Below are 24,968 nucleotides of genomic sequence, written 5' to 3'. Positions count from 1 at the left end.
AATAATCCAGAACATTACAAGTGTGTGAATTGGCCTTCTAGATGACTGTAATTCCACAGCTATGCTTTGTGTGGTATCTGAGCCTGCAGTATAGCATTGCAAGCAATCTTCAAATTACACAGCTGGTCTTTAAGGAGCTGACTTTCTTTCCTCAATGACACTTTATGCTTTTCAAAGAATCACATGCAACTTTGCAAGTCTGAACAAACATTCAGAGGTGGTACGCAGCCGCAAGGGGCAGCGGACTAAAATGTTAACAACAGTATAATTCTAGTGGTTTGCACAGGCACCAGTGTTGGGGAGGGGAAGCAGACAAACGGAGGAGCAGCAGCAGCAGCCCTGACACATGGCCACATTCACAGCCACCTCCCACGTCACTGTGCTCTTCAGAGAAAAAGCCTCTTTTGTTTCCCAGTGCATGGAGGGAGAGAGGTCTCTGGGGTGACCTGCCCCTCCACCAGCCATCAAAAAAAAAAAAAAGAAAAGGAACCGGACTTCCCACCACTGCCTGGCGTCCTCCTTACTCCGTCTCTGTTTCAGCACACAAAACACAGACTCATCAGTAGTACAACTACTAGGGTTGTGATTGTCTTTTCCTGCTGCTTAATTGGGGCAGTCTGCATTGTTGCATTAAAGACATTTCAAACAATGCATGTCCTCTGCTAATACCATTAGTCTTCTGATTCTTTACTTAGTAGCAACATGGTGTAGTGTAAAAAAAATGTGCTTTACAAGAAAAAGTCAAGAATAGGCTTAAAGCTATTTTTACTTGAAATATTTGTCAGTAATTTTTCAGTTCATGTAAATAGGGTCTGTGTGAGGCTTCAGTGACCCAGATTTAAATTCAGTAATCAAAACATAAACACATGTCTGGTCTCCAAACTAGTTAAATCAACTACTGGAAAATATTACTATTGCTAATTCACTTGCTATCAAGCTCCTATTGAGGCAACTATAACAGCATAGTCATACTGAGGTTGTGGCTGAAGAACGGGGCAGAGCATAACAGCAATAAGAGGAGGGGGTAGAAGGAGCAGAGTAGTTGTCTTCAGAGCATCGTGCTAGTGCTGGCTTGGATATGGTATCTTTACAAATATTTACAAAGTATTTTATCAGCAAGATAATAAAACTACAGTGTGGAAAAATTAACCACAACTTATTATACAAAGGGTCCTGGCTTTTTTTTTTTTTTACAATTTTCAACAATTTCAGCTTGATTAGTGAGTTTTTTCAGCATGGCACACAGCAGAGTTCTTAAGTATAAATAAAGTACTGTAAGTATTATATTTAACCACCAGCAAAAACAGGCATATGCCCAATATTTCAACCCATCTAAAAGTTGTTTCAGACAGAATGCATCTGTACACGCCCATTAACATATTCCCTTTGGTTTGATATGCAATTGTACATCCAAACTTGGCCTTATATTCCGGTCTCATACTGTGAAGCTGGCATCCCCCATTTTGTGAGACAAAAATAATGTGATTTCAAATTACACATTTAAAACTGTGTTTATTTTTACAGAAATATGCTCACGTTTTACATAACTTTGTAGTTACAAATCGTAAAAAGGAAAAATATTAACGCTATTAACGTCACAAAGTTTCTCTCAAACACAAGCATAGATCCCATAAGCCCGGTGTTACTGTGTGAAAAGTGAAGCTTTTCAATATAGTTTACAGGTGGTGTGTTTGCAGCTTGTTGCTTACTCTGACTGAAGAAAAAGGAGCTTTTCTAATGGTAACTCTGAAAGTAGTCTCCATGTCTGTCCATCATATACCCTTGTACTACTGCAGGACAGTATAGACACTCTTTCTAGTGCAGAGAATTTATACAAACCTGCTGTGAATTCTCTACAAATGTAGTACAGTGAAGGTAATCAGGGTTATAGAAAAATGTTCAAGGCCCCATTCTCTCAATCAATGGGAATATATGATTTTTATATTTATCACTTCTATTATTTCCACCTAAATCCATTGTCCACAACTTCCTTGTTTCTCCTGAGACACAAATGAGAAACCACACAAGGGCCGGAGTAGCTTCTGAGTAAATTAAGTCCCAAAAAAAAGGGCATTTAGCCCACAAATCTCCCGCTTCTTGAATTAAAAAAACAAACAAAAAAAAACACAGACAAGTGCTGAATCACCCAATGCATTAGATTACCACTTGCTTTCTCCTTAAGACTTTCAGTACTCTTTACTGTACCAACTGGTGATAAACATTCAGTCCTCTAAATTAGCTTTCCCCAAGAGGAACAACCCAGCTCAGTTCCTCTCAATTTGCTCAATGTCAAGTTCGCCTCCAAGCTGATACACATCCTTCCTCAAGCTACACAGCCCCGCCCACAAAGGCTCACTGTCTTTGCTGTTGGTCGTCCCGGGTGTAACGTTGTCGTAGTCAGTGGAATTCCAGTCCCCCACCTCGCTTATGGGGTCTGACGACAAGTTCCTGATGATCTCGCCCTCTTTGGTCTGAGGTTGCAGGTCCTCCAAGCAGTGTTCATTTGCGGATGAATCATCATTGTCGCACTGAGCAGTGCTCCTGAGAGTGGGGAAGGCCTCGCTTGACTCACAGCTGCCTTCGCTTGTGACTCCAGGGCAGCTAAGGCTGTGGAAATTCTGAAGTTTCTGTGAAAGGATAAAAAAAAAAGGCCTTTTGTTTTTATAAGTTCTCAATTGATGTGTTTAAAGGAAACAATTATACACATGCAAACATGTCAAACCTTTGGCCTGGTAGAGGTCCATAGTTTCTAGGGTGATGGCATATTTGGTTACGACACAAACATTTTCTTCATTAGGGCAATAACAAAACTAAAGCCTTCTTATGAAAACAATCCCTTCACTGTACCAATACAATGTGAGGAAGAGTCTATGAGGTTACAGCTACACACTGGAAAACAGCCATTATAATATAAAAAAACAAGATTTCAAGGGTGTAAATTTAGCCTGCAATACATACTATGAAAAGTGGTAGTGGGATGAGTATGGCTATGAGTATGGCTATGCAACTTGAGGTCCAGGGGCAACTCGGGCAACTCAGGCAGCAAGTGGCCAGATACCCAGAGGGCAGACATTACTCATGTCAGCCTTTTGACTCTGCCGGTCTTTCGCTGCCACTGCACAATGAACACATACATCTGGGATGCCCAGAAATGTCCTTAGGCAAATCCATTCTGTGACAGCTGTGCACACTGGAGTAGGAGGCTTTATGACAGAGGCTTATCTAATCTGTACAGTTAATGTGGAGAAGGCAAGACAGCTGCCTCATGCCTGACCACTACGGTGTTATGCCAGAAGGACACAGGAGAATGAGGCCTCTGTGAAACCTCCTGTCACTTGTGTGCTTATGTAATGCTTAACAAGCATGGGGCTGTTGGGGCCGACAGTATGAACTATGGCTGCAACTAATCAAAAGTTTCAATCTATACTTTTAAATTTAGTAAATTGTTAGTCTACCAAATTTCAGAAAACAAGAACACATCCAATGCTATCTCAACAATCATAGCCCAAATACAATAAGAAAGACTAGGTTTGGTTTTTTTTATCCTTTTGGCTTATCCCATGAGTTCAGGGCCGCCACAGCGGATCATTGTCTGCATGTTGATTTGGCAGTTTTTACGCCAGATGCCCTTCCTGACACAACCCTCCCCAATTTCTACCGGGCTTGGAGTGGCACTGCACAGCTCGAGATGGGAATGGGCTGTTGGGGGTTCAGTGTTTTGCCCAGAGACACTTCCAGCCAGGACTGGGGATCAAACCACTGACCCTGTGGTCCGTGCACAACATACCAACTGAGCCAAAGCTGCCCCACAATAGGAAAGAATAGTAATAGTGATTATTTTCACCTACTGATTAATAAACTGTTTTCAGATTCAATGTTTTCCATCTTGGTTACTAGAGGACATTCAGAGGATCTTTGAATAGTCATAAAAAATTACAAATTTCATAGTTGCCTATCCAGTAGTTGTTGAAACATTTCACTTAAAAAGACAGGTGGCAAACACAATGACGTGCATGAGAAAAAATTAGGGGATGATCAATGTGATTAGGATTCATCCCCTGAGAACTGTGACTGTATGGCAATCCATCCAACACTTCTTAAGACATTTTAACCTGGACCACAGTGGATCGCAATTGCATCCGTAGAACTAAAGAGCATTACTAAATAACAATAAGAATGCGTTTTATGGTGACAAGATAAAAAAAAAAGGGTAAAATATCCATTTCAATTCTCTTATTGAACGTCTATTATGACAATAATAATTCTCACGCCCTCTGGTTTCGTAGCCCATCGTATTTTTTCTATGCAAATGCAGAGAAAAAAGGGGAACATGTAAAGTTTGGATGGTCATGGGAAAGGTCTGCACTAGGCAGCAATAGATCAAAAGGCAGCCTGCTGCTTTTCCTGGCGCTGGTAAAGTGGGCACATTTGTCAGCACCAGGCCAGTGTCACATAGCTTCCTTCTGCACTGCCCCGGACCATGGGACCAAAGTGATAAGACCATGGGTGGCCTTGATTATGGCCCAACATTTTTACTGACATTAACCCTAAAAAGTAACCAGAGCTCTGCAAAGGACACGGTCTCCTCACACCTTAAATTAATATGAGTTATAAGTGCTACGCGTTTCTCATTTACCTGCTACTATCAATGTCCCCATCTTCTCTTAATGAAGCAGAGAGTCCTTACTGACCTTGACTCCTTGTGAATAAAAGCTAATCAATAGCTCATAAAGCCCAGTTGTGGCAGTGATCCACCCACTGAGCTGAATTTACAGAAATCAATATCTCTTTACCCAATGCGTATCTTCCTTTGTGACGATCTATAACCTCTTCCACAGCTGCTCTACTTCCTGACTTTTATGGAGCCGCAGTGAGCCACACAGAGGGTAGCAATTTCTCCCTAAGTAAACTACACCGCTGTGTGGATGAGAGGACGCTTTAGAGACACACTCAGCACAGTGACCAATCATTGAATAGGAAGGTGACTTTGAATACTGATAGGGTGATGCATGTGATGCACAAAGCCCTTGATCTGAGTGACAAGCAAGCTTATGATTTCATCATTGGTGAACATCTTTTCCTCTGAAACTACACTAATGTGATTAAATCTTCACGCCTCAAAGTTCTACTTTAAAATAAACTAAGCATGTTTAAAATAATACATTTGTTTGTAAAATAGTAAAGAAATGCTAGTCACACGTTGTAATTTTAAACTAATATATTATTCAATTTACAGTCCAATCAAATTAGGCAAAGCAACATATCACCAGCTTCTGAAAAGCTGTAACTTGATTATTATGTTGACTTACTTATTAGTGCTGCTTATGGTTTTAGTTGTAGAACTGGGCAAAATAGGAAGTTGTTTTCTGAAACCAGATGCTTTAAGAGAAATTTAATTGCATTAAAAATGTAAACAGCCTCTTTTACCTGAGCTGAAAATGTCAATGTCTTTCTAAAGGAGTAACAAAGAACACAATACATGAACGGAACAACAAAATCCATTTCTAACAATGTCAGCACTCTGACGTTTTTCTATAAAAATATAGGTTTCTTTGCGTGAGGCTCATTACTGACTTCCCTGTTTGGAGTGTGGGTCTGCTTGTCGAATACAGCGGTGCTGTAGTTAAGACAATGCTGAACTCTGGGTGACTTTCAGAAGGGCCATGTCGAATTCCATGCTTATGATTCAGCTGGTGTTACAGTATGTGCCGAACTTTGCCCATGTGTGTCCCAAGAGACTCCATAAGATCTGTTTTTTTTTTTTTTAATGAATACAACTCATCTAACCTGTTTACTGGCTTCTTAATTCATGCTTTGATCAAAGCATCATTGCACAGTAACATATTAAAAAGAACATCTTGTGCTTCAAAAACAACATGAGTGAACAATAACTTTCATTAATGACTAATGCCTGTATAAACATTTTGAGATGTGATGAGCAAGAACAGACACAAAAGTGTGACCGTAGTTTCAAGTGGCTGTTTAACACCAAGAGCAAATTTGCCTCAATGACAGAGTATAAATAGGTAATATTACTGAGATTGGTGGACCATCCTTACATGTGGCATGATTATTTCCTGAGGGCATAATAAATGCCACTAGAAATTGTTTCTGATAAATGCCGTGCTCTGGTGCATTGGGGATTGGAGTATTTAATCAGTATTTTCAGTTTCTTGCTTTGTGATCTGTTTTAGAAAGTGACAATTTTTAAATACCAACCTGGCTCATTTTTGCCAGATCCAGTGAAGGCCTCTGTTTGTGTGAATCAGCTGGTCTCCTGCGCTTCACACCAGTCTTCTTTTCATTGAGGACACATGGCTGTGAGCGGCTACGAGCAAGACCACCCTGATCACCACGTCGCTCCAGTTCTGGAGTAGAGTCGGGGGAACTGGTTGGCGAGGGTCCACGAGGCTCAGGAATGCAGATCTGTTCGTGTGAGAGGTAGAGGGGCTGCGGTGAGGGCTTGGAGCACAGGGGCATGGAGGAGGAGGGCATCAGACTGGTGAAAGCTGAGGGGCAGGGGGGATGCTGTGTGAAGCAGGGCGGTTCCTGGGTGTTGGAGCGGGCGGGCAGGCTGAAGCTGGAGCTACGTTGCATGGCTGGGAAGGCAAGTTGCATGTTTCCAACACCACTGCGCTGGACACTGCCTCCACTGTGGCACCTCCTTTTCTCCACCGTTGTCCACACACGAGAGCCCTGCGGACGCCAAGTGGAGCGACAGCCCCCAAACTCGTCCGAGCAAGACAGGGACTGACACTGACGCTTACTTGGGGGGGCAGTGGAGTGAGAGGATGCGGCCTCGGTCAAGCTAAGGCCCTGCAATAAGCTGGTGATTGTTCTTGAAGAGGTTCCAGCATCCCAGCCCCAGTAGGATGAAGTCTTGTGTACCTCAGGCAGGACGTCCCACAGATTTTCCAGGCTTGTCCCAACTGGCCTCTGCTGAATAGCACAGCTGTGACCGACCTCACACCACCGGCTTGTCTCTGGAACAAAGGACCAGTTTCATTTCAGTAAAATAACCCTTACAAGCCAGATGACATGTTAATATTAGGAACCCAAAAATGAAACAAGCTATTACTTCATTTTTTAAAGTTTCCCTGATGCAGCATTCAGTACTGCCATGGCATCCATGTTATTTGATGAACATCCCTTCGACTGTACGTGCCATTTTCCTTGTGTTAGGAACACCCTGAGGGATTTTTTTCGTACACTTGAACTCAAGGGGGGCTAGACAATAACACTCGGCAAACTCAGGTGGATTTAAGCAGTGGCGGGTAACAGGTCCCACTAGCCACATTCAAAACTTTAGAGATGGTCAAATTAAGTTCACCTGTAAAGGTAAGAATGTATATTAGGTGCATTCTGAAATGTCACCCAAAGTGGAATAACCCTAACTTTTTGTGAGTAGTTTACATGTTTTTTAATTTTGGTGTCAAAAGCCATCTCAAATAAGTGCAAGGTGAAAATACGACACTAACTCCCATGAGCACGATCTGCACACACTGTTTGCTCATTGGTGCATCACAAAGCCTATTGCCTTATTATACACAAGAGACTGTACACGAGACATCGCTCTGGAGATGTGAACCAGAGGGGATATGTGTTGGTACATAAAACTCAAAATAACTATGTTATAAACGTATTGGGCGGTTTCTGTATATGACATCAATAGTTTCTGCTGACACTAATAGCTGACATTGAAGAGTTTCATTATGCTTGTGACAATCAAAGAGGGGATTGAGTATTTATCTATACCTTTAACTTGAGACTAAAAACTACAAAGTATGTATGTGTTTTTTTAAAAAGTGGCTCTGCATGAGGTGTTCAGGCAGTTCGGGGAGTGCTCCCCCCCACCCCCATAATGTTGTATTGTACCGATTGTAGGATGCACGGGGGCAAACAGGTGATCATCACTATCCAATTTTAAATGATCTCAAAATTGTGGCTAGCGAAAATGTTGAGTGGCTATTAAATATGGAAAACAACTACAGTGGCCGGAGAGCAAAAAAAAAAGGAAGTTCTCGACTCAAGGATCAACAGATTCAGTTTCGTTTGGCAACGGTCAAGATCATAGTAAACTCCATCATTCAGGAACACCTGGGATTTCATGGATTTAATAACATCTTTAAAACAAATCCACTTGGACTTGTTTGTCCACCTGGACAAACACACATAAACCGTAACTGGCTGGCGGCCGGAGGCATATAATGACATTTAATAATGTATCAAACTAGGCCTCCATTACTACACAGATCTTCAGATACTCTGCAGCCCTAGTTTTAACTTTGTCAGCAACTTTTTATTTGTCCTTTCTAATGACATCACCACTGGTTTGGGGCAACACTTTTTGCCTTATGTCAAAATTACACTACAATTTGAAGAAGAAGAAAAAAACACACTGCAGAGGAACAAACACAATACAGTAATTTCAGTTACAAACCTCTGAGAAGTAATTGTCTTAACTACGATGTTCAGTTGCAAGGTCCTTTGATTATGAGGGGTTAAATATGACGTCCTCAACATGCATAATATTCAGGACACTGATCCAGTTTAGGTCAGCATGTTTCTGCAAGTAAGTGTACTTTGTATTGACACTACTCAATGCTTTACGTAATTGGCACTAAATATAAATCCTGCCCTCCAGGCTTTGCTTTCAGTGTCACAGCCTTTAAGCACAGCTGAATAGGAATGGAGCTCAATGTCTAACTGGCCTGATATCACACCTAATCTGTGCTGGAGCATGGTTTGATAAAATGTTAATAACCCATCATAAACATACTCACTTAAGGTTATCACCTAGGTTTTTTTTGTCGTTAAGATCTACAAGAGCTCTGTATTAGACCAGCTGCCATCACTGAGCATCTCTGTGCCAGCAGCACACTAGCTACCATTATAGGAAAGCACCTGTCATTGCCTCAACAGAAACTCATTTGAATTGCTGAATGGATCAGCCAACTGAACTAGTCAGTCAACTCTGAGTCAGAGTCACTAAACATCGGGATCATTGTTCATTCCTCCTATGCAAAAGGTCTATTCTTCTCCACTGGAGATAAAATCCCCCAAATACAGTCTACAGTACAGGGGCAGGAGGAAGAACAATGGGCAGTATTAACAACACCTACTGGTACAGCTCCGTACTTTGTCAGGATTGTAACTTCTTACACACTCAAGTAAGGCAAGACAGAATACAATTTAATAATAATAATTTAAGATGGTTACTTGCTTTAGGTAAATAGCTAAATATGGTTGTGGGCCTTTGTTCTCATTAATACATTTTTAACTTCAAAACTGTGCACAGTTTTGAGGCATGCTGGAGTGATATGTGCCCCTAGATTAAGATAAGCTGCTAACACACTAGTTATACACATTTTGGCTGCAACACTTGTCAGAAGAGTTTCACATAATGTATGACCATCAACCAGATGCAGCAGACACCAGCCTGCTGCAGTTCCACCAATAATTTAGTTACGACAAGCTCTCAAACCACTGCTGTAACTGGACACTTGTTATGTTCTGGTCCCTACAAACTGCCAAGGAACTTTGTAAATACATAATTATAGGTCATGTCCATGTACACTGATTGACAGCTCAGATTGACGGGAACACAGAAAAATAAGAATAATGATGTAGGGTTTGTGAAAGACTATACAACCGTCGACCTTAAGAGGTGTTGTTACACTGTATGACTAAACCAAGAGAGTGATTTCTTCCTTGACATCTCTTGTGCAGGTAGGGGTTGTGGACAGTTTATGGCAATTGTAAATTCACAGGAATTAAAATCAATGTGATAAAGTGCGTTGTTTTGACAGGCATCTATAATAAACATTATCGTATTTTATAATTCAAATCAGTACAATTCCATAAAATGTACAATTAGTAAATTATTACTTTATTTTAAAAAAAAAAACACTCACCCTTACACCTGTTCATGTATCAGTATGTATAAAAAAGATGGCTTACCCATGAGTCCACAAGAGAAAAGTGTAGACCCCTGGCTCATGGTCTGTGCCTAAAACAGTAAAAAGGAAGATTTACTGTCAGCTCACCAGAAACTCACACAAATGTATTTCCATCCATCCATTATCTGTAACCGCTTATCCTGTTCAGGGTCGCCTATCCCAGCTGTCATTGGGCGAGAGACGTGGTACGCCCTGGACAGGTCCCAGTCTATCCCAGGGCCAGCACAGCGAGACATACAGACAGACAACCACCTCACACTCATACCTATTTAGAGTCGCCAGGTAACTTAACATGCATGTCTTTAACAGTACCAGGAGAACCAAAAGCAAGCACGTGAAGAACGTGTGACCTGCACACAGAAAAGGCACACGTAGGATTCAAACTGGGGACCATCTAGTTGTGGGGCAAGTGCCAACCACTCCTCCACCATGTTGCCTAAGAATGTATTTATTAAATAAATACAATTAAAAGTTGGGAAATAATAATTTGTATCCATACCTGGCCCAGAGAGTGTATATTGTAGCACATATTTGCTGCTGAGAGATGTGCAACCCTTCAACAGAGAGGGAGTTCCACCATAAATGCCTCAGAGTGACAATCCGCCCTAGAGCACGATGACTTCATTTCACATGGCAGAGGGCAAGCACAGTCCACATTAGTAGGGGGATTTTCTCACTCTGTGCTGGCAGAAAGAAGGTTGCTAACTGCGTGTATGCTGATTAGATGAGCGAGTCAGAGTTGTTCCCAGTGAAATTAAAATATTCTTGCCATTTTGAGTAAAGTAAAAGGAACACGGAGGACTCGAAACCAGATGACAAACACCCTGGTGATAGTAGTTAGCAGCTAATATGACGCAATTAGCAGTAATTATGAGAAAAATTAATTTGACTCATGGGAGGCTGAATGTCAAATTTAGCCGCTGATTCATGTTGACAAAATAGGACAATACAATGTAGGGCCATAAAACTGCTATTGAGGGATGTGTGGCCAACAAGGATTTCCTGACTGAGAGCAAAACCTTGACACATGTGACCTGTTGGCCTGTTGGCAAGGTTGCTTACAAAAATAAAATGATAGATTTTACAAAGAAAAAAAGTTTACACAAATAGAAAATAATCTCTCACCGGTTTCAAACGTATACTTTTGGATGTTACATCATCAGCACCCTTCTTTTCCAGTGTTTTTTTGTAAATGATCACCATGGCAACACACATGCTTCTCCCAAGCCATTCCAGTGAGCACAAGAAAAGGTAGAGGCCATCTTGATAGACATGGTGTGAACAGGCTGGTTTCTCATAAGCTTAAGACAGCAGCCCTCAACTGTTCCAGGAATCTGCTTCACTTCTCGACCCAATCCTGAGTTGACACACAAAGATGAGCACAGGATTAGAATTCAGTACATTTCTGACATTCTATCGACCATATAAGCAGAGAACAATCCTGCTGGATTAAGCAGGAGAGCAGATCCCCTGGGTGGAGGCTAACCCAAACCCAATGCTCCCCTAAACGAATAACTTCACTGAAAAACCTCCTTTTGAGGATCAAATACTAACCCCTTGTTGACTTGAAAAGTTATTCTCATAAATTTGTGGCTTGCTGCTTTGCAGGTGATGGCAGCTGGAGTTACAGCAGTTACGAGTGTAAAACCACACAAGTGGTCCTGTAAGGTTGCATGTAGGCAAAGCAATGCTTTGAGCTAAATGCTGATGTCAGCATACTAACATGCTGATTTTGAGCTAGAACAATGTTTACACTGTTTCATGTTCGCAATCGACATTACATATAAAATAGCAGATGTAGCGCAAAATGCAATCAGTGATGATGAGAATGTTTTAAATTTTGCAGGTATTTGAACACAAACAAGTTTGTTTTTTTTTTCAAAAACAAGGTTTATATTTGATCTGTAAATTATTTTAAATCTTGACGTGATGATGTCAATAGACAGAAAATAAGGAGACCATCAAAATCAATCCAGGGGCCAGTGGATATAATGTTCACTACAAAATGCAATTGCAATATCACCAATAACTTTTTAGATATTCAAATCTGGAGAAAACATCTGTTTGGCAATGTAACACCTAGAACCACAGCATTGATGTTGCTAAAAAGCATTAAAACATCCTGAAATTTCTCAAAACCATATGTTCAGTCAGTTTGTTGCTAAAAGTCATGGTGCTGACCCATTTCTGACGAGTGTAATTCACTGTAACTGCTGTGAATTCAAGCTGACTACTGTAGTCAGTCAGTTACTACCTCCTTATTTTGAAATGAAGAATTTTAATTTACATTTTTTTAAATCAACATAATATTTAATGCAGTTAGCTATTGCTAGTGTTTCATCATCAGAATTCAAAGTAAATTTTTAAGAAAATTATCAGAACATTTGTAGTAGCTGAATGTGCAACATTATTAGGTTAGTTTTTAAGTTTAGGTTTGCAATTCTTTACTTTGAAAGTGCATGCCGGAGGACAAACCTAATCCAAAACTTAATTAAAATAATTTACAAAATTAACTTCTGATGATACATTTCTAATTTTGCAAGAAATATCATGTTGATAAAAAAATGTTTTTTGCTTTTTTTAAAATAATGCGTGGTACTAATTTTTGCATGAGTGCATTGCATAACCCTAAATATGAGCAACCTGTTCAATATATACGAATGTGAAAGACAGAACATAGAAATTCAAGGGAGGTCAGTGTTTTTATAAGTGCCTTGTATTCCCAAGAGAGCCAGCAACACTGATTTTCATTTGCAAGCCCGCAAGGCAATGGGAATCTGTAAGTTGGAATTACACTGCATTTTCACTTCCACATGATCTCTCTAGCATGTCACCAAAAGTGGAACTCTACACCTTGTTTGTTTCTTGCCTGTCTATGTGGAAGATTATCAGTCATCTGAGAGACCAAGTTTCCTCAATGTTCCACACTGGAGCACACAGAGAGGAAAAGAGCAAAGTTAAAGTTGTGTAATTGAATCCTCAGGGGCTGGCTGGGAATAGCTGACCTTGCGGTTATCAAAACAACCCTTTTCGTATTAGTGCCGCACCATGATTACAGTCAAACAGCTGATTAGCCACAGATGTAAGTTTATATAATCATCACATTATATTTTTACTATCACCAGTTGTGTTCCACTTGACGCTACGTTAGATAGTGGACTGAAACAAAGTGCAGTGGAGGCAACATAGTCGTATGACAGCTGTAAGTTCAGAGTATGTCAGAATGACCAAAACTGCAGGCAGGAAAAATGGGAAGCAGAAAGAGATGGTGAGCATGAAACAAAAGACGAGACACCGTGGGAAACGAAAGAGGCAACATGGTGGGGTGGAGCGTGTGCAAGGAGGGAGGACAGCATCGCAAGACCCACAGGGAGCTGACACAGCGGAGGTGGTGTTTGGATTAAGCATATGATTTCTATTACTAATAGTTATCAAATCAGGAATACAACTTAAATCAAGAGATGTTTTTAGTAAAGTTCTAAAAGGAGATCAACAGGGTTCAGGGGATGAGCAGCAGCTTTAACTTAGGGCCTGTGAATGAAAAATAACAAATCAAAGCTTGGAGATAGACTAGGTCAGGACAGCTTATTCTGTGTGTGACCATTAACCACACAGATCAGTGTTTCACAGCAGAGATAACTTGGGACGTGCTGGGTTAGAGGAAACCCCTGTTTACATATTACCCTTAATGGCTGGGTGATGGATGCAGATGGCATCCAATGACACAGAAAGGGAAAAACCTTGCCTGAAGAAATTGAATTCTCAAACATGAGAAAAGCTCTAGAGATTGATGTTTACCTAAACAAAAAGGACACAAATGATGCTTTATTTCCTTAGAAAGATGGAAAGAAGTCTAATTGTAGCCTGACATTTTGGACCTTAAGCTGTAAACAACATTCATTGCTTTTAGTGACAGAGAACTGCAACAATTTATCATCTTTTTCATGCGCAGGCATTACGTTTTTATCCCCATAAATCTGAGTGCTGAGTGCTTTAAATGGGTGAGGTTTATAACATAATTATAAACATTCCTCGGCTCAATCACATAAGTTGAACACACAATTATAAAAGCCTAACCTTGCCCCACAGCCTTTGAAAACCATTCAAACATGTGACAGTTTGTGAATTGAAAACATGTTGAGAAGCGCTGGCAAAGGGCAGTCTGCTTTTTCTTGTCCAGGCAAACCTGTCAACATAATGCAAGAGCCACGCTAAGGCATGATTTCCAATACTTAATGGCTACACCCAGTGCAGTCACTTCACACAGCAAGCACTACTGCTTTCAAAGATGCAAATGAAGCTGTAATGTGACAAATGAGGTGTTTACAATTTCTTCCTAATGTGGTGCCACTTGCCCTCTGACGTCAAAACCTGAATCACCTCCATAACGATGTCCCTATTATCTGGAATCAGTGGGAGTCTCTGCACGTCTGCAGGCCGATAGCTATTTATCTAGCTTGGAGCAGCAACCAGTGTGACAAATGAGAAGTCTAATCTTTGAGAGGGGGAAGAACGTTGCAGGACCTCTTCCTCAGATGTGGCTGCTGACTGACTGCAACACAGTCTGCACTGACAGCAGTCTGCCTAAAACACAACAAAAACACCGTCTGGGCCAAGCTGATGGGACTCCACGTTTACTTTGTGGTTACAAAAAGTATTTCAACCATTGCAACTTTTGAGGCGTCATAAGTGGCACGCTATGGTGCGGCATAAATGAGCACTAGATAGGACAAGAGAGAAAACCACAGTACTCATGGGGTCAACTATGAAGCGGAAGCCTGCTTTATTACATTTGGCTCACTTAGGCATAAGCCTGGACACATAGGTATATATTTTTTCTGTAGATGATGGGGCACAGATGTCTGGGCCAAGCTCTCTGTACATGGCTGATTCTCCTGAGTCACTGCTGAAAGCGCCATACATTGCTCAGACTGTAATCCGCACGGGTTAGGCCAACATTGCATAAGGATTTGGCAGCTTTGTGTCTGACTGACAATTAGAGCTAATACTAATCCACTGTATGGCACTCGGACAGCTGGTGGCAAATAAAACACTGTTTAACATGACTGTAACAACTTATAAACTACTGAACACGATTTTTTTTATTAACTATTTCATATCTCTTTTAAAAGTTGTCACACATGTTAAAAGTTGTAATCAGGGTGAACTGAATTTAACAAAGTTTAACATAAAGGACATTCTCCTTTAACTTTCCTCTATTCATGGCAATCAGATCTGTGTCCTGCTCTCAACAGTGCCAGCATTGTGGGCGTCACTGAAATTTGAGCATGTGCTGTGCACCTGAGACAGCCTGATTTAAAACCTATCTGAGGGATTTGTAAAATGAATGCAAGATAAAAACTGTGCTACCTCATTCCACAAAAAGATTCCCTGAGAGAAAGTATGTACGTTCCTAAAAAGCCTCTGGCTCTGGTGGCCTACTTCTTTGAGTTGCCCATATTAGGACTTGAGTAGGTTATTATGTCATAATAGTTGCTATGCTAACAGAACATATCATAAAGGCAGACAGACGTGCAGGGAACATGAAAACCAGATAATTGAAAGGCAAATTGACACACCAGTTCTGCTTTTTTTGCAACACTGTGCATCATTATGACAGCAAAAAAAAAAAAAAAAAAAAAAAAAACTCTTTTTTGAAACTGTTGGTGTTGTCATTCATTTGACACAACAAAAGGCAGGTGCCACCAAGTTTGCCATGGCTTGCAGACTTTGGCAGAATTTATGAAACTCATTTTAGGATGCAGGCTAGCTCACAGCTGTCTGCATGTTCTCAGAAATTAGGCTATGTCAAACAGGAGGCAAACTCTACATTCAAAGCTGTGAGTGAATAGTCAGAAATGAGCATGGCTGGGGGGCTTCAATGGCAGTTATCAGGCTCAGTTGAAGGCCTGGGGTACAGCCAAGCATGCAGCTGCCCACTTACCATAAACACAAAGGCTCAGCATGGCTATGCATGGCAGCCAAGGGGGCCTAGGTTTTAAAGCAAGCCTGCTGTTTAATTATCTCATACATAATCACTTGCACTGTATACATTTGTCCAGAAGAAGAGCTTTGTTGAGCCCTGTAATCGAGACTTTCAGCAAACCTGTCCAAGTTGGAGAGAATTTATGTCCACTTTCAATTACAAAGAGCTGAAGACACAACATCCTTCGACTTCCACAGCAGAAAACCACTGCATATAATGGGCCAAAATAGGAATAACATTTACTTTTAGTCAAAATGAGAAACGGAAAAGAAAGAGTGCTCCCCCACACTACATACCCACTGACTATATATACACATCAAACAACATGAGAAATTCAAGAACCTTCCCTTAGATAAGTGTCAATAATGTCAACAATGTCATAACAATGGCATTACTATACACAGGATCCTAGAGAGCCTTAAATTTGTCTAAATATTTTAAGTGATAAAGACAAGGAAAGAGGAATCATCTGCTAGCTAAAACATTTTTCCCCCAGATGAACTCGCCAGCCCTCCAGGTGGATGCTTCTCAGTTTCAGAAGAAAGGGCTCTGAAAACTGAGCTTGTCCAAGTAACCGGCACAAACAGTCCCTTAAACCCCCTTTTTCCAAAATCCCTCATGAAAGGGAAATGAGTTTGGCAAAGAAATCGGTGTGACGGGGGCTCACAGAATGTTACACGCAGGCTACAGACCAAACAGGATTTTGAACTCGAGAGGAAGGCCATAAACTACAGATGATAAAATATGAAGTGTATGCTCAGAAAGTAAAATGAGACATCTGCACTTACATCGTAAGTCTGTAAGTTTTCTCAGTTCACATGTATTTTATGGAAGATAAAGCCACTCACAAACTCTAGCAGTCCTAATCATGGCAAGGGAACACTCTGGGGAGTTTAGATTTAATAAGCTCTTGTGTTTATGATGCCACTAAGCACTTAAATTGTCTTGAATCTGTTTGACTGTGTGTCAGCCAGCCCTGTCTTCAGATAAAGATAAGACAAGAACATGCCACTGCAACAGCACAAACTCTAACCAGACAGTCTAAGTAGACTTGGTTAGGTGGAAGTTTTTTTTCTCTTTCTTTCTACTTTTCAGGTGGAGAGCAGCTGTAACAAGGCAACATAATTCCCCTATGGGATCAATAAAGTTGTTTGAATCTTGAATCTTGACTCTAAGAAACACCCAAATTATGTGGTATCAGGCACGAGTCCACCGTGGCAGTTTTTGATTTCTTAACATTTGCATACAACACTGGCGCACTGTATTTTTTTGTGTCATGCCTGAATTAAAACCTGTTTTGAGATGAGTGCGCTGCATTTCAAAAAATAGCCAATTCACATTAGAATACTTTTGATCTAAGGAAGGTGGTAAATAGATCAAGTGTTCACTTTGTCAGCTAGGGAGACTGAATTCGTACTTATTGTCAGGTGACAAGGTTTACTTTCTGGGACTGATTACTGACGTGAAATCTGGTAATCACCAGGCATCATTTTAAGCTTCGGCATATGTATGAATATGTTTAAGCGTCACATAAACTCACTGACACTTGCTTTATTAACCTTTTCTACAACATATCATCACACAGACGTATCATACATTTTTTAGTAATATAGACTTTATAAATAGGCAGCGCTCTTATAATAACCAAAACAAGACAAAGGGGACATAGCTAAGGGAGTAACATGAGGAAAAGTTGCTAAGCTAACTACCTGGGCTAAGTTTACTGTCCTTAAAGAAGTTGACTTTGTTACTGGTCACTTCGAAATTATCGTAACAATCAACATTTTTGCGAATGACAAAGTTTCGAAACACAGGGTAGTATCACACTTTAGAAACCAGACACAGTGCAGGTCTTAAGTTGGCAACTACACAAAGTCATTATTTGAACAAAAAAACAAAAACAAAAACAAAAAACTACCACTCACAAGCATTGCGCTAAGAGTCTCGGAGCTCCAACAACACCGCGAGCGGCTGCTTAGTTTCGCTGGACCATGGTGACTTTTGTTTTAGCAGAAAAACAGAACAAGGCGTTAGGCAGGAAGCAATGCGAGGACTTCACTTCACGTCCCACCTCAGGGAGCAAACTACAACATTACCCCGGAGTACTACTATCCAAGACTGCACGCTCAGGAGTCTGTGACAACACACACGGGCAATGCCACTTTTGACAGGGGCAGGGGTGTCTAATAACTTATTTGTGCATCTAAATATCCTGCTGTGATGCGTTTCATCGCTATTACACTACGTAATTAAACATATTGTGTCATTTATCTGGTGTTTCTAATAGCTAGAAGTAAAATGTTTCTCTGCATGTGACTTTCAACTTCACAAACCACCCCCCTGCACATGTGTCTAGTGGTTTCATCCAGCCTGCAGTAATGAAAAGTAATCAGTTCTGAGCTGTGCATATAGACATGGTACTTTCACAACATACAGTGGTGTGACACGATCTTTTCGAAACTGTGTGTGACTTACAGACCCATAAGGTAGGAAAAAGTGGGACATGTGTATTATATAGCTGCACATTGTTGGGTCCCCTTCATAAAAAGAGTTCCGCTGTACTAAGTCGCAAAATTAAATTGCTTTATTACAAACAAATGCCCTCTTTCCCCTAAGTGAATTCTGGCTTTATCATCTCCTACACCAGCATGCAATATCCGTTTTACCCTTTGGGATTTTGTTGTTTGCAGTGTATATACATACATTGTAAAATAGGGGTAATAAACAATTTTCTGTTCATACTCTTTTAAAGAGTTGTTTATCCGATGGTGGTATCGTTTTTGGAAGATGCATTTTGGTGTTACACTCAGTGTACAGGTGTTTTTTTTTTCCTCCACTCATTTTATTTCAGTAAAGCCAGATAAAATAACATGAGCACCTCATTGCATAAAGCAGCACTGTTCAGCAACAGGGAAAACCACAGCTCACAAAATGAAGACACAGTTGAATCAGCACATCTCTGAAACCAGCCTAACAAAAACTAAACATCTTAGCACTGTATTACACTGTATTATGTGCTTACTTGGTCAACTCACCTAGTTATGACAGTAAATCATAAGACTGATAAAGAGTAGGCAGATGTACTTAAAAACAAATGGGATACAATAGTAAGGTCCCATAGACTTGGATCTGCAGTGTATTAAGGATAAATATATTTTAGCAATCCCCAGTAGGCTACATTCATTTATTTTCTGAGGGCTGAAGTTAACACACTGGGCCTCAGAAGGGTGGGGAGATGAGGCTCGCCCCTGGCAGACACTATTGTTAATCAAGGAGTAACATCTCTTGTGAGCCACTATCTCCCGCAGACTGTCAAATTGTCCTTCTCAGTTTTAGACTGTCTGCCTTATTTGTTAAAGAGCACAGAGGACTCATCCTGTCCATATTCGTATGCTAGAGAGCGGGGGTGACAAGTTGTTTTTACCAAAACCCTGTCCGGACAAAATGAGTCATTTAGCAAACAAAAGAAAAACTTCAATGTACGACAAGCAAACTGTTGCATGTCCCTAAAAGGCTCAGATGATTTTGACGCAGAAACAGTTGGAATCTAGCATTCGACAAGTACTGTGTGTTGTGACTGACAAAAACCAAAGGGGGGCAGTGTCCACCAATCACATTGAAGCACAAGGTCACACAAGATGAAAATAGAGTCAACAAACTTCAATATGTGATGAATAATACGCCTAGATTTAGTTGTTTTGAGTCATTTCTCATTTTTCATGTCTTATTGTAACTGTAGCTAGCATATGGTTAACAGTAAATAGGAAGTGAGCTTCCAACTCCCAGTACTGAGACCCCACGCAGAATGCTGAATGCCATCTGTGGTTCACACTGACTGCAGACAGATGGCTAAAGCACTCCCGTTTCAGGAGCCACCCCACCTCAGTTTAAATAAGCAATTAATCCTCTCAATTCCTAACAAAATTTGCCCTTACATGAGATTTAAAAGTTTATTTTTATTTACAGATTTTAACAAATGTAGGGAAAACGTTTACATTTTTTCATGCTATACCACAAAATACTTACATATTATGTATGTGGTATTCTGCTTGCAATTCCAAGGGTTTACAGTATAAGCTTTCTATCAAGAAGCATACATCTCAACTACAGTCAGATTTAAAAGTTTTGATCGGCCAAAAGTGTGACACTCATGTAAAAGAAAAACACTGACACCATTTGTCACAATGCAGAAGTACATGGAATTTTATGAAGCTGTTGGTTGAAATTAGTCTCAGACATTACTCAATGGAACACTGTAACAACAGTTAGGACATAAAAGAGCATATGGCTTCTCTAAAAATCCCATCTAAATTTCACTGCTTCTCATCTGTCCCACTAATCCTCACTATGATGCTTATAGCCTAGTTAATTGAACTGGCATATCCCTGTGGGTTTGGAGATCCCATCTAAGAAGCTCTAAAGCCATGCCAAGGCGTGTACATCAGTAAAACCTCCACAGGATCTGAAAGAGGTGCAGCTGTTCTTCCAGTAACAGTTCATCAATGAATGAATGTATGAGTGAGGTATTCAGAAAAATGGCAGTTGATCTCAGTTTTATTTTCAGCCACTATGTTTCAATAGTAAAGTAAAGAACAATTAATCATAGATCATTGTACTTTAACTTTTTAATTCATAATCTACTTTAGATTTACAAGTTGTCAGTGTTCCCTTTTTTTGGATATTGACACATTATGATTAAGTACATCTTTCAAGTAAAATATGAATACCACAGGATTAGAACTTACATTATACAGTAGGTCTAGTATTCAGAACTTTATGAGTAAAATACTATTATGTTTTTAAGTATACAGAATATCATTGAATTATTATTATTATAAGTAAGTATTAAAGTTGCTTTGACCTTTTAACAGATTGAACTGGAGCTAACTGTACTTCATGTTTATTGGTGCCAACTTAAACATACAGTTTTACAAGAAAAAGTTGTAAAGTATGTAACTTGATTCAATCAAATTGTACATCACGTAGCTGTTACTTACTCATTATAAGAAAACAAAATCACTCCTGAGAATGCTATATTAATATTTCCATTTACATTTAGCAGATGCTTTTATCCAAAGCGAGGTACAAGGGAAGCAAGAATCTGAGTCAAATATAAATCAATTTGACACCTTTACAGAATATAAAGGTTATTTAATCAGAACCTACAGTACCTTATGACAATAACGTAAAATACTCTGCAAAGTCAATATGAGCATCACTTAGAAAAGAAAGTATCATCTTTCATTCAGAAATGTAGTAAAGAAGCAGTAGCATAAAATTGAAATACTGCAGTAAAGTGCACTGTGAACTTTGGCCCACACACATTCTAGCAAACACAGATACATTATTCTGACAACAATAAGTGATTTCTTGTCTACTCCGAGTAACAGATTTATTGAGGAGTCGTTGCTGTGGAGTCAGGCTGTTGCTTTGACACAGAGAAAACAAAGACATTCCTTTACTGCTAATGTGTTTTTGTTGTAACATTTCCAGTATAGCATGTTACCCTGTTTTTGTACCACTTTGTTCGCAGTGCCACCCTACTAAATCCACTACCAAAAAAGAGAGCACTGGTGGAAATCCCCTCTATATATACATTTTTGTTTCCCTCAGTTAAAATGTTGATTAACACTGAGCTGTTTTCACAGTTTTTGGGGATCCTTCTTCTTGAGATCCCCCTCTCTCATTCTCCATGTACGCCTGCACCGACCGCCACAGTGCCCTGATGTTCCCCTCACCAAAACCTGTTGCCCCTCTTCGCTCTATCAGCTCAAGGAAAAAGGTGTCCTCTGCAAAGATGGGCTTGGTGAACACCTGGAGAAGGTATCTGGAAACACACAGTAACAAGCTAGGTTCACTTGGTTGCTCCAAAATGAGCCACCCAATTTATGAGTTAGCCTGTTCATACATAGTGTTAAATGGTTATATTTTGACAGTACTGGCCAATAAAATATGAACAAATTATCATATGGATAAAAATACTAGAAACCTTATTGTTCTCCAAACATTGAAAAGCAGGCTTTGACAGGGCTTGTTATGCTAACAACTGTGGAATAAATTCTCATTGAAGCTAATGTAAAATGTTTTATCTTTGACTATATGTGGAAATGCTAAAAAAATACTATCCAGAACAGTAGGAGGTTGAAAGAAAGCTCCAATAGAATCATCTACTGTATATCTTTTGTGAGACACAAACATCTATGGGAAAAAACAATGTGTGGAACACAGGCTAGGTTACCGGGGTTTTGAGACTAGAAGCCTCTATTGCCCCTCACCTTTTGTTTTCACTGGATGCTGTCTGTGATAAGGGATCTTGGTGCAGGTCGGCATCCAGGAGAATGCCATGCTGCGCCAGCATCTGGGGGCTGTGTCCTGCTTCTTCTATTTCCTGCTGCTTTCCCACCTGTCAAAACAGGAAAGGTGAAAGCATAACTACACTGTGAAACACCATACTGGAATTTAGGGGAATTAAATAAGCCTTTTATTTTTTTACATAACTTTATTTAAATATATGTCGTTAATTTAACTCAAGTATATGAAGTTTTAAAATAGCATACCAGTAAACTTCCAGCATGACTTGTAGTTTGAAGAAAACAATTATGATGGAAACTTTCTACATATACATATACATTTAAAAGGCGAGGTTAATTTAAGATAATAGCCTTATATGTTGTCTTAGTAGTGATTCTGGTACAAAATGACTTCATATTCATGTCAACACAAAGAATTGACTCATTAAAATATGTAAAAAGGAAGAATATCTTTTGACTGGCCATATGACAGGCCATGTGAATAAATAACTGAGTCGACTTAATAGCTGTGTCCGAAATCACCCCCTACTCACTCATTCCCTAATCCCTAAATAAGGTGCACTAAGTAGTTCACTCAACAGTGAGCAGTCACTTTACATTTTTGACACTTAACTATCGTTGTTACGTTGCGTAAACACTAACTGCCGCTTGAGTCACGAGACGGTAATTTTCTCATTTCTAAAACATGGAGCATTGCATTGTGGAACAATGTAGTATAACGTAAAGGAACACATTATAATATATTTTATTATCTAGTATAATAATCGGGCAAAAAGAAATATTTTTACTGCCAGACATCTTATTGAAAAAGTAGTGTGTTGGACTATTCCTTTCTTATGGAGTGCTGCCTGGTGATTCACTGAGTATGTATAAATTACATGGCAGAGCTGCAAATTCACAACCCAGGAACCCAGGGGCTTGGATGTCTGCAATAGCACTTTATTACACAGACTAGAGGATCTTTTCCAACTTGTTGAAGATAATGTAGGTAATTTCTTGCTTTGATGAAATTAAGCATATTTGTTATGGCCAACAGATTGTCGTGTGGATGTGTAATGAGTTATTCAGACCTCAGTGTAGTAGGTAGGAGGAGGGGAGAAAAACTGTACACCAGCTTCAGCCAATACATGTGCAGTAGAGACTATGTTTTTTGTGTACAGTCCAATATGCTGAATTCCTGGGGCTCTGTGCTGCGCTAAGAAGGTGTCAACCTGATTTCTGCCTGCAGTGGGTAAAAGTGGACAATGATGCAGGTGTTAGATCATCATCAAATTATGGCTTAAAGCAAAATACTTTATACTTTATCCAATACATTACTAAAAATGAAATTGTTACCTTGTTCGGGAAGTGATTCTGCAATGACAAACTTGCAGTCTGGTTCTTTTTTTTCCACAGAAGGAAGGACGATGCCTGCTTTGCTACATTTCCAGTACTCCATGGCAGTAAGACGTAGTCCAATACCCTCCTGGTCTATGACTAAACCTTCTTCCACATCTTCATTACTACTCAGAAGAAAAAAAACACTCTCAATTACTGACATCAAGTTGAACGAATATGGAGATAAATAACTTGAAATGTTTCTCACCTATCAATGAAAAACCTCTGAAAACCAAAGAGCTTCTCATACCAACCCATGACCTGGTGGGTGGTTTTTCTGGGACAAGCATAAGTTATGTGATCAAAGTGTGTGATTGGACAGGACATGTCCTCTTCTGGCAAGCTGCAGTCTTTTTCCGTCACATCAAACCCAGGCAGGAAGATCCCCTCATATTTTGACCTGTCAATTAGTGTGTGGCAAACATTCCCCACAATAGATTTAACCACCGAGTAGGTGACAAGACCATTTTCATCCTGAACTGTGGTGGGAGGTACAAGGAAAGTGCAACCTTGGTGGCGAAGTGCCCTGGATGACCTTTCCACATCTTCCACCTCGAAACACACGTTGCTTACAGTATCCACGGAGTGATGTGGGCTGACATCGTAGAGAAAGTTCGCTGAATTATACTGGTTATATTTACCCCCGTTTCCACTATATAAGTCAGAAAAACATTTGCCCGTGATGTCGTGATGCTCTTCATCCAATCGTACACTACACTGGTTTGGTTTCTCATTCACGACAAAGACCGCCGCTCCTTTTCTGAAAGCCAGCTGATTGGACCCGTCGGTCACTCTGGTAGCAAACAACTTAAACTTGAATTTCCTGACAAGGGCATTTGCGATTTTCTCCGCGTTGGAAACGTGGAGCGAAATGTGATGCAACCTGCTCAAGTAAGCTGCCATGTTTTAGATGTGACGTTTTGACAGGAGGCGTGTCCTACAATCAAGAATTATTTTAGTGTTTAAGATATATAAACATGTTTATATGTAGTTCCTGTGCCTTTTAAATTATCGAAGATAAATTCTCCAACATGGTAAAATAACCGGTGATATATACTAGATGTCAGTTTAAGGTCACATAGAAAAGGTATGTAATTTTGCAACGGCATGGAAAATCAAAACCTTGTTCCCATTTTGTTCTCTGTGTATAAAAGTGTTGATGAAAATAAACTGCTATGCATTATTTTCTTTGACAAAGTGGTGCATTAGACTTGATATTGAAAAATAGCTACATTTAGATAATGTTTTAGTTATATTAGATAATAGCCCGAACGCCAAAGACTTGTTTGCCCTAAATATATATATTGTGCTTCAGAACACAGACTGAATATGAGG

The 24,968-nt window shown here is 40.0% G+C and overlaps 2 protein-coding genes across 3 annotated transcripts; both read right to left on the bottom strand.

Annotated features, from left to right (window-relative positions):
* Positions 1 to 1,475: 1,475 nt before the first annotated feature.
* On the bottom strand, positions 1,476 to 18,058 carry fam53b (family with sequence similarity 53 member B). 2 transcript variants are annotated; one of them, XM_067488143.1, is made up of 6 exons: positions 17,871 to 18,058; positions 11,085 to 11,316; positions 10,459 to 10,578; positions 9,961 to 10,009; positions 6,220 to 6,983; positions 1,476 to 2,627 (listed from the first exon to the last, which is right to left on the bottom strand). In XM_067488143.1, the coding sequence occupies exons 3-6, from the start codon at positions 10,486 to 10,488 to the stop codon at positions 2,265 to 2,267; spliced, it is 1,206 nt and encodes a 401-aa protein (XP_067344244.1). In that variant the 5' UTR covers positions 10,489 to 10,578; positions 11,085 to 11,316; positions 17,871 to 18,058; the 3' UTR covers positions 1,476 to 2,264. The 2 variants fall into 2 exon arrangements, with proteins under 2 accessions (XP_067344244.1, XP_067344243.1); XM_067488142.1 differs by lacking the exon at positions 10,459 to 10,578 and having other exon boundaries at positions 1,477 to 2,627.
* Positions 18,059 to 20,552: 2,494 nt separating this feature from the next.
* On the bottom strand, positions 20,553 to 24,705 carry hpdl (4-hydroxyphenylpyruvate dioxygenase-like). The gene is made up of 5 exons (XM_067488136.1): positions 23,842 to 24,705; positions 23,592 to 23,758; positions 23,327 to 23,478; positions 22,221 to 22,348; positions 20,553 to 21,772 (listed from the first exon to the last, which is right to left on the bottom strand). The coding sequence occupies exons 1-5, from the start codon at positions 24,534 to 24,536 to the stop codon at positions 21,571 to 21,573; spliced, it is 1,344 nt and encodes a 447-aa protein (XP_067344237.1). The 5' UTR covers positions 24,537 to 24,705; the 3' UTR covers positions 20,553 to 21,570.
* Between the last annotated feature and the right edge of the window lie 263 nt (positions 24,706 to 24,968).

Source organism: Channa argus, chromosome 20 (genome assembly GCF_033026475.1).
Source record: "Channa argus isolate prfri chromosome 20, Channa argus male v1.0, whole genome shotgun sequence".
NCBI classification, from domain to species: domain Eukaryota; kingdom Metazoa; phylum Chordata; class Actinopteri; order Anabantiformes; family Channidae; genus Channa; species Channa argus.
The sequence above is the reverse complement of the archived record's forward strand: the minus strand, read 5'-3'. Positions and strand labels throughout refer to the sequence as shown.

Bases quoted from the DNA above. Each gene is read 5' to 3' on its own strand.
- fam53b (XM_067488142.1), bottom strand. From the start codon at position 11,174: ATGTGTGTTGCCATGGTGATCATTTACAAAAAAACACTGGAAAAGAAG. The intron at 10,010-11,084 runs GTGAGAGATTAT...TTACTGTTTTAG, and splicing joins AAAGTATACGTTTGAAACCG to GCACAGACCATGAGCCAGGG. The intron at 6,984-9,960 runs GTAAGCCATCTT...CCTTTGTTCCAG, and splicing joins TTTCTCTTGTGGACTCATGG to AGACAAGCCGGTGGTGTGAG.
- hpdl (XM_067488136.1), bottom strand. From the start codon at position 24,536: ATGGCAGCTTACTTGAGCAGGTTGCATCACATTTCGCTCCACGTTTCC. The intron at 23,479-23,591 runs GTAACAATTTCA...TACCCACTGCAG, and splicing joins AGAATCACTTCCCGAACAAG to GCAGAAATCAGGTTGACACC. The intron at 22,349-23,326 runs GTCTGAATAACT...CTGTTTTGACAG, and splicing joins CTCCTACCTACTACACTGAG to GTGGGAAAGCAGCAGGAAAT.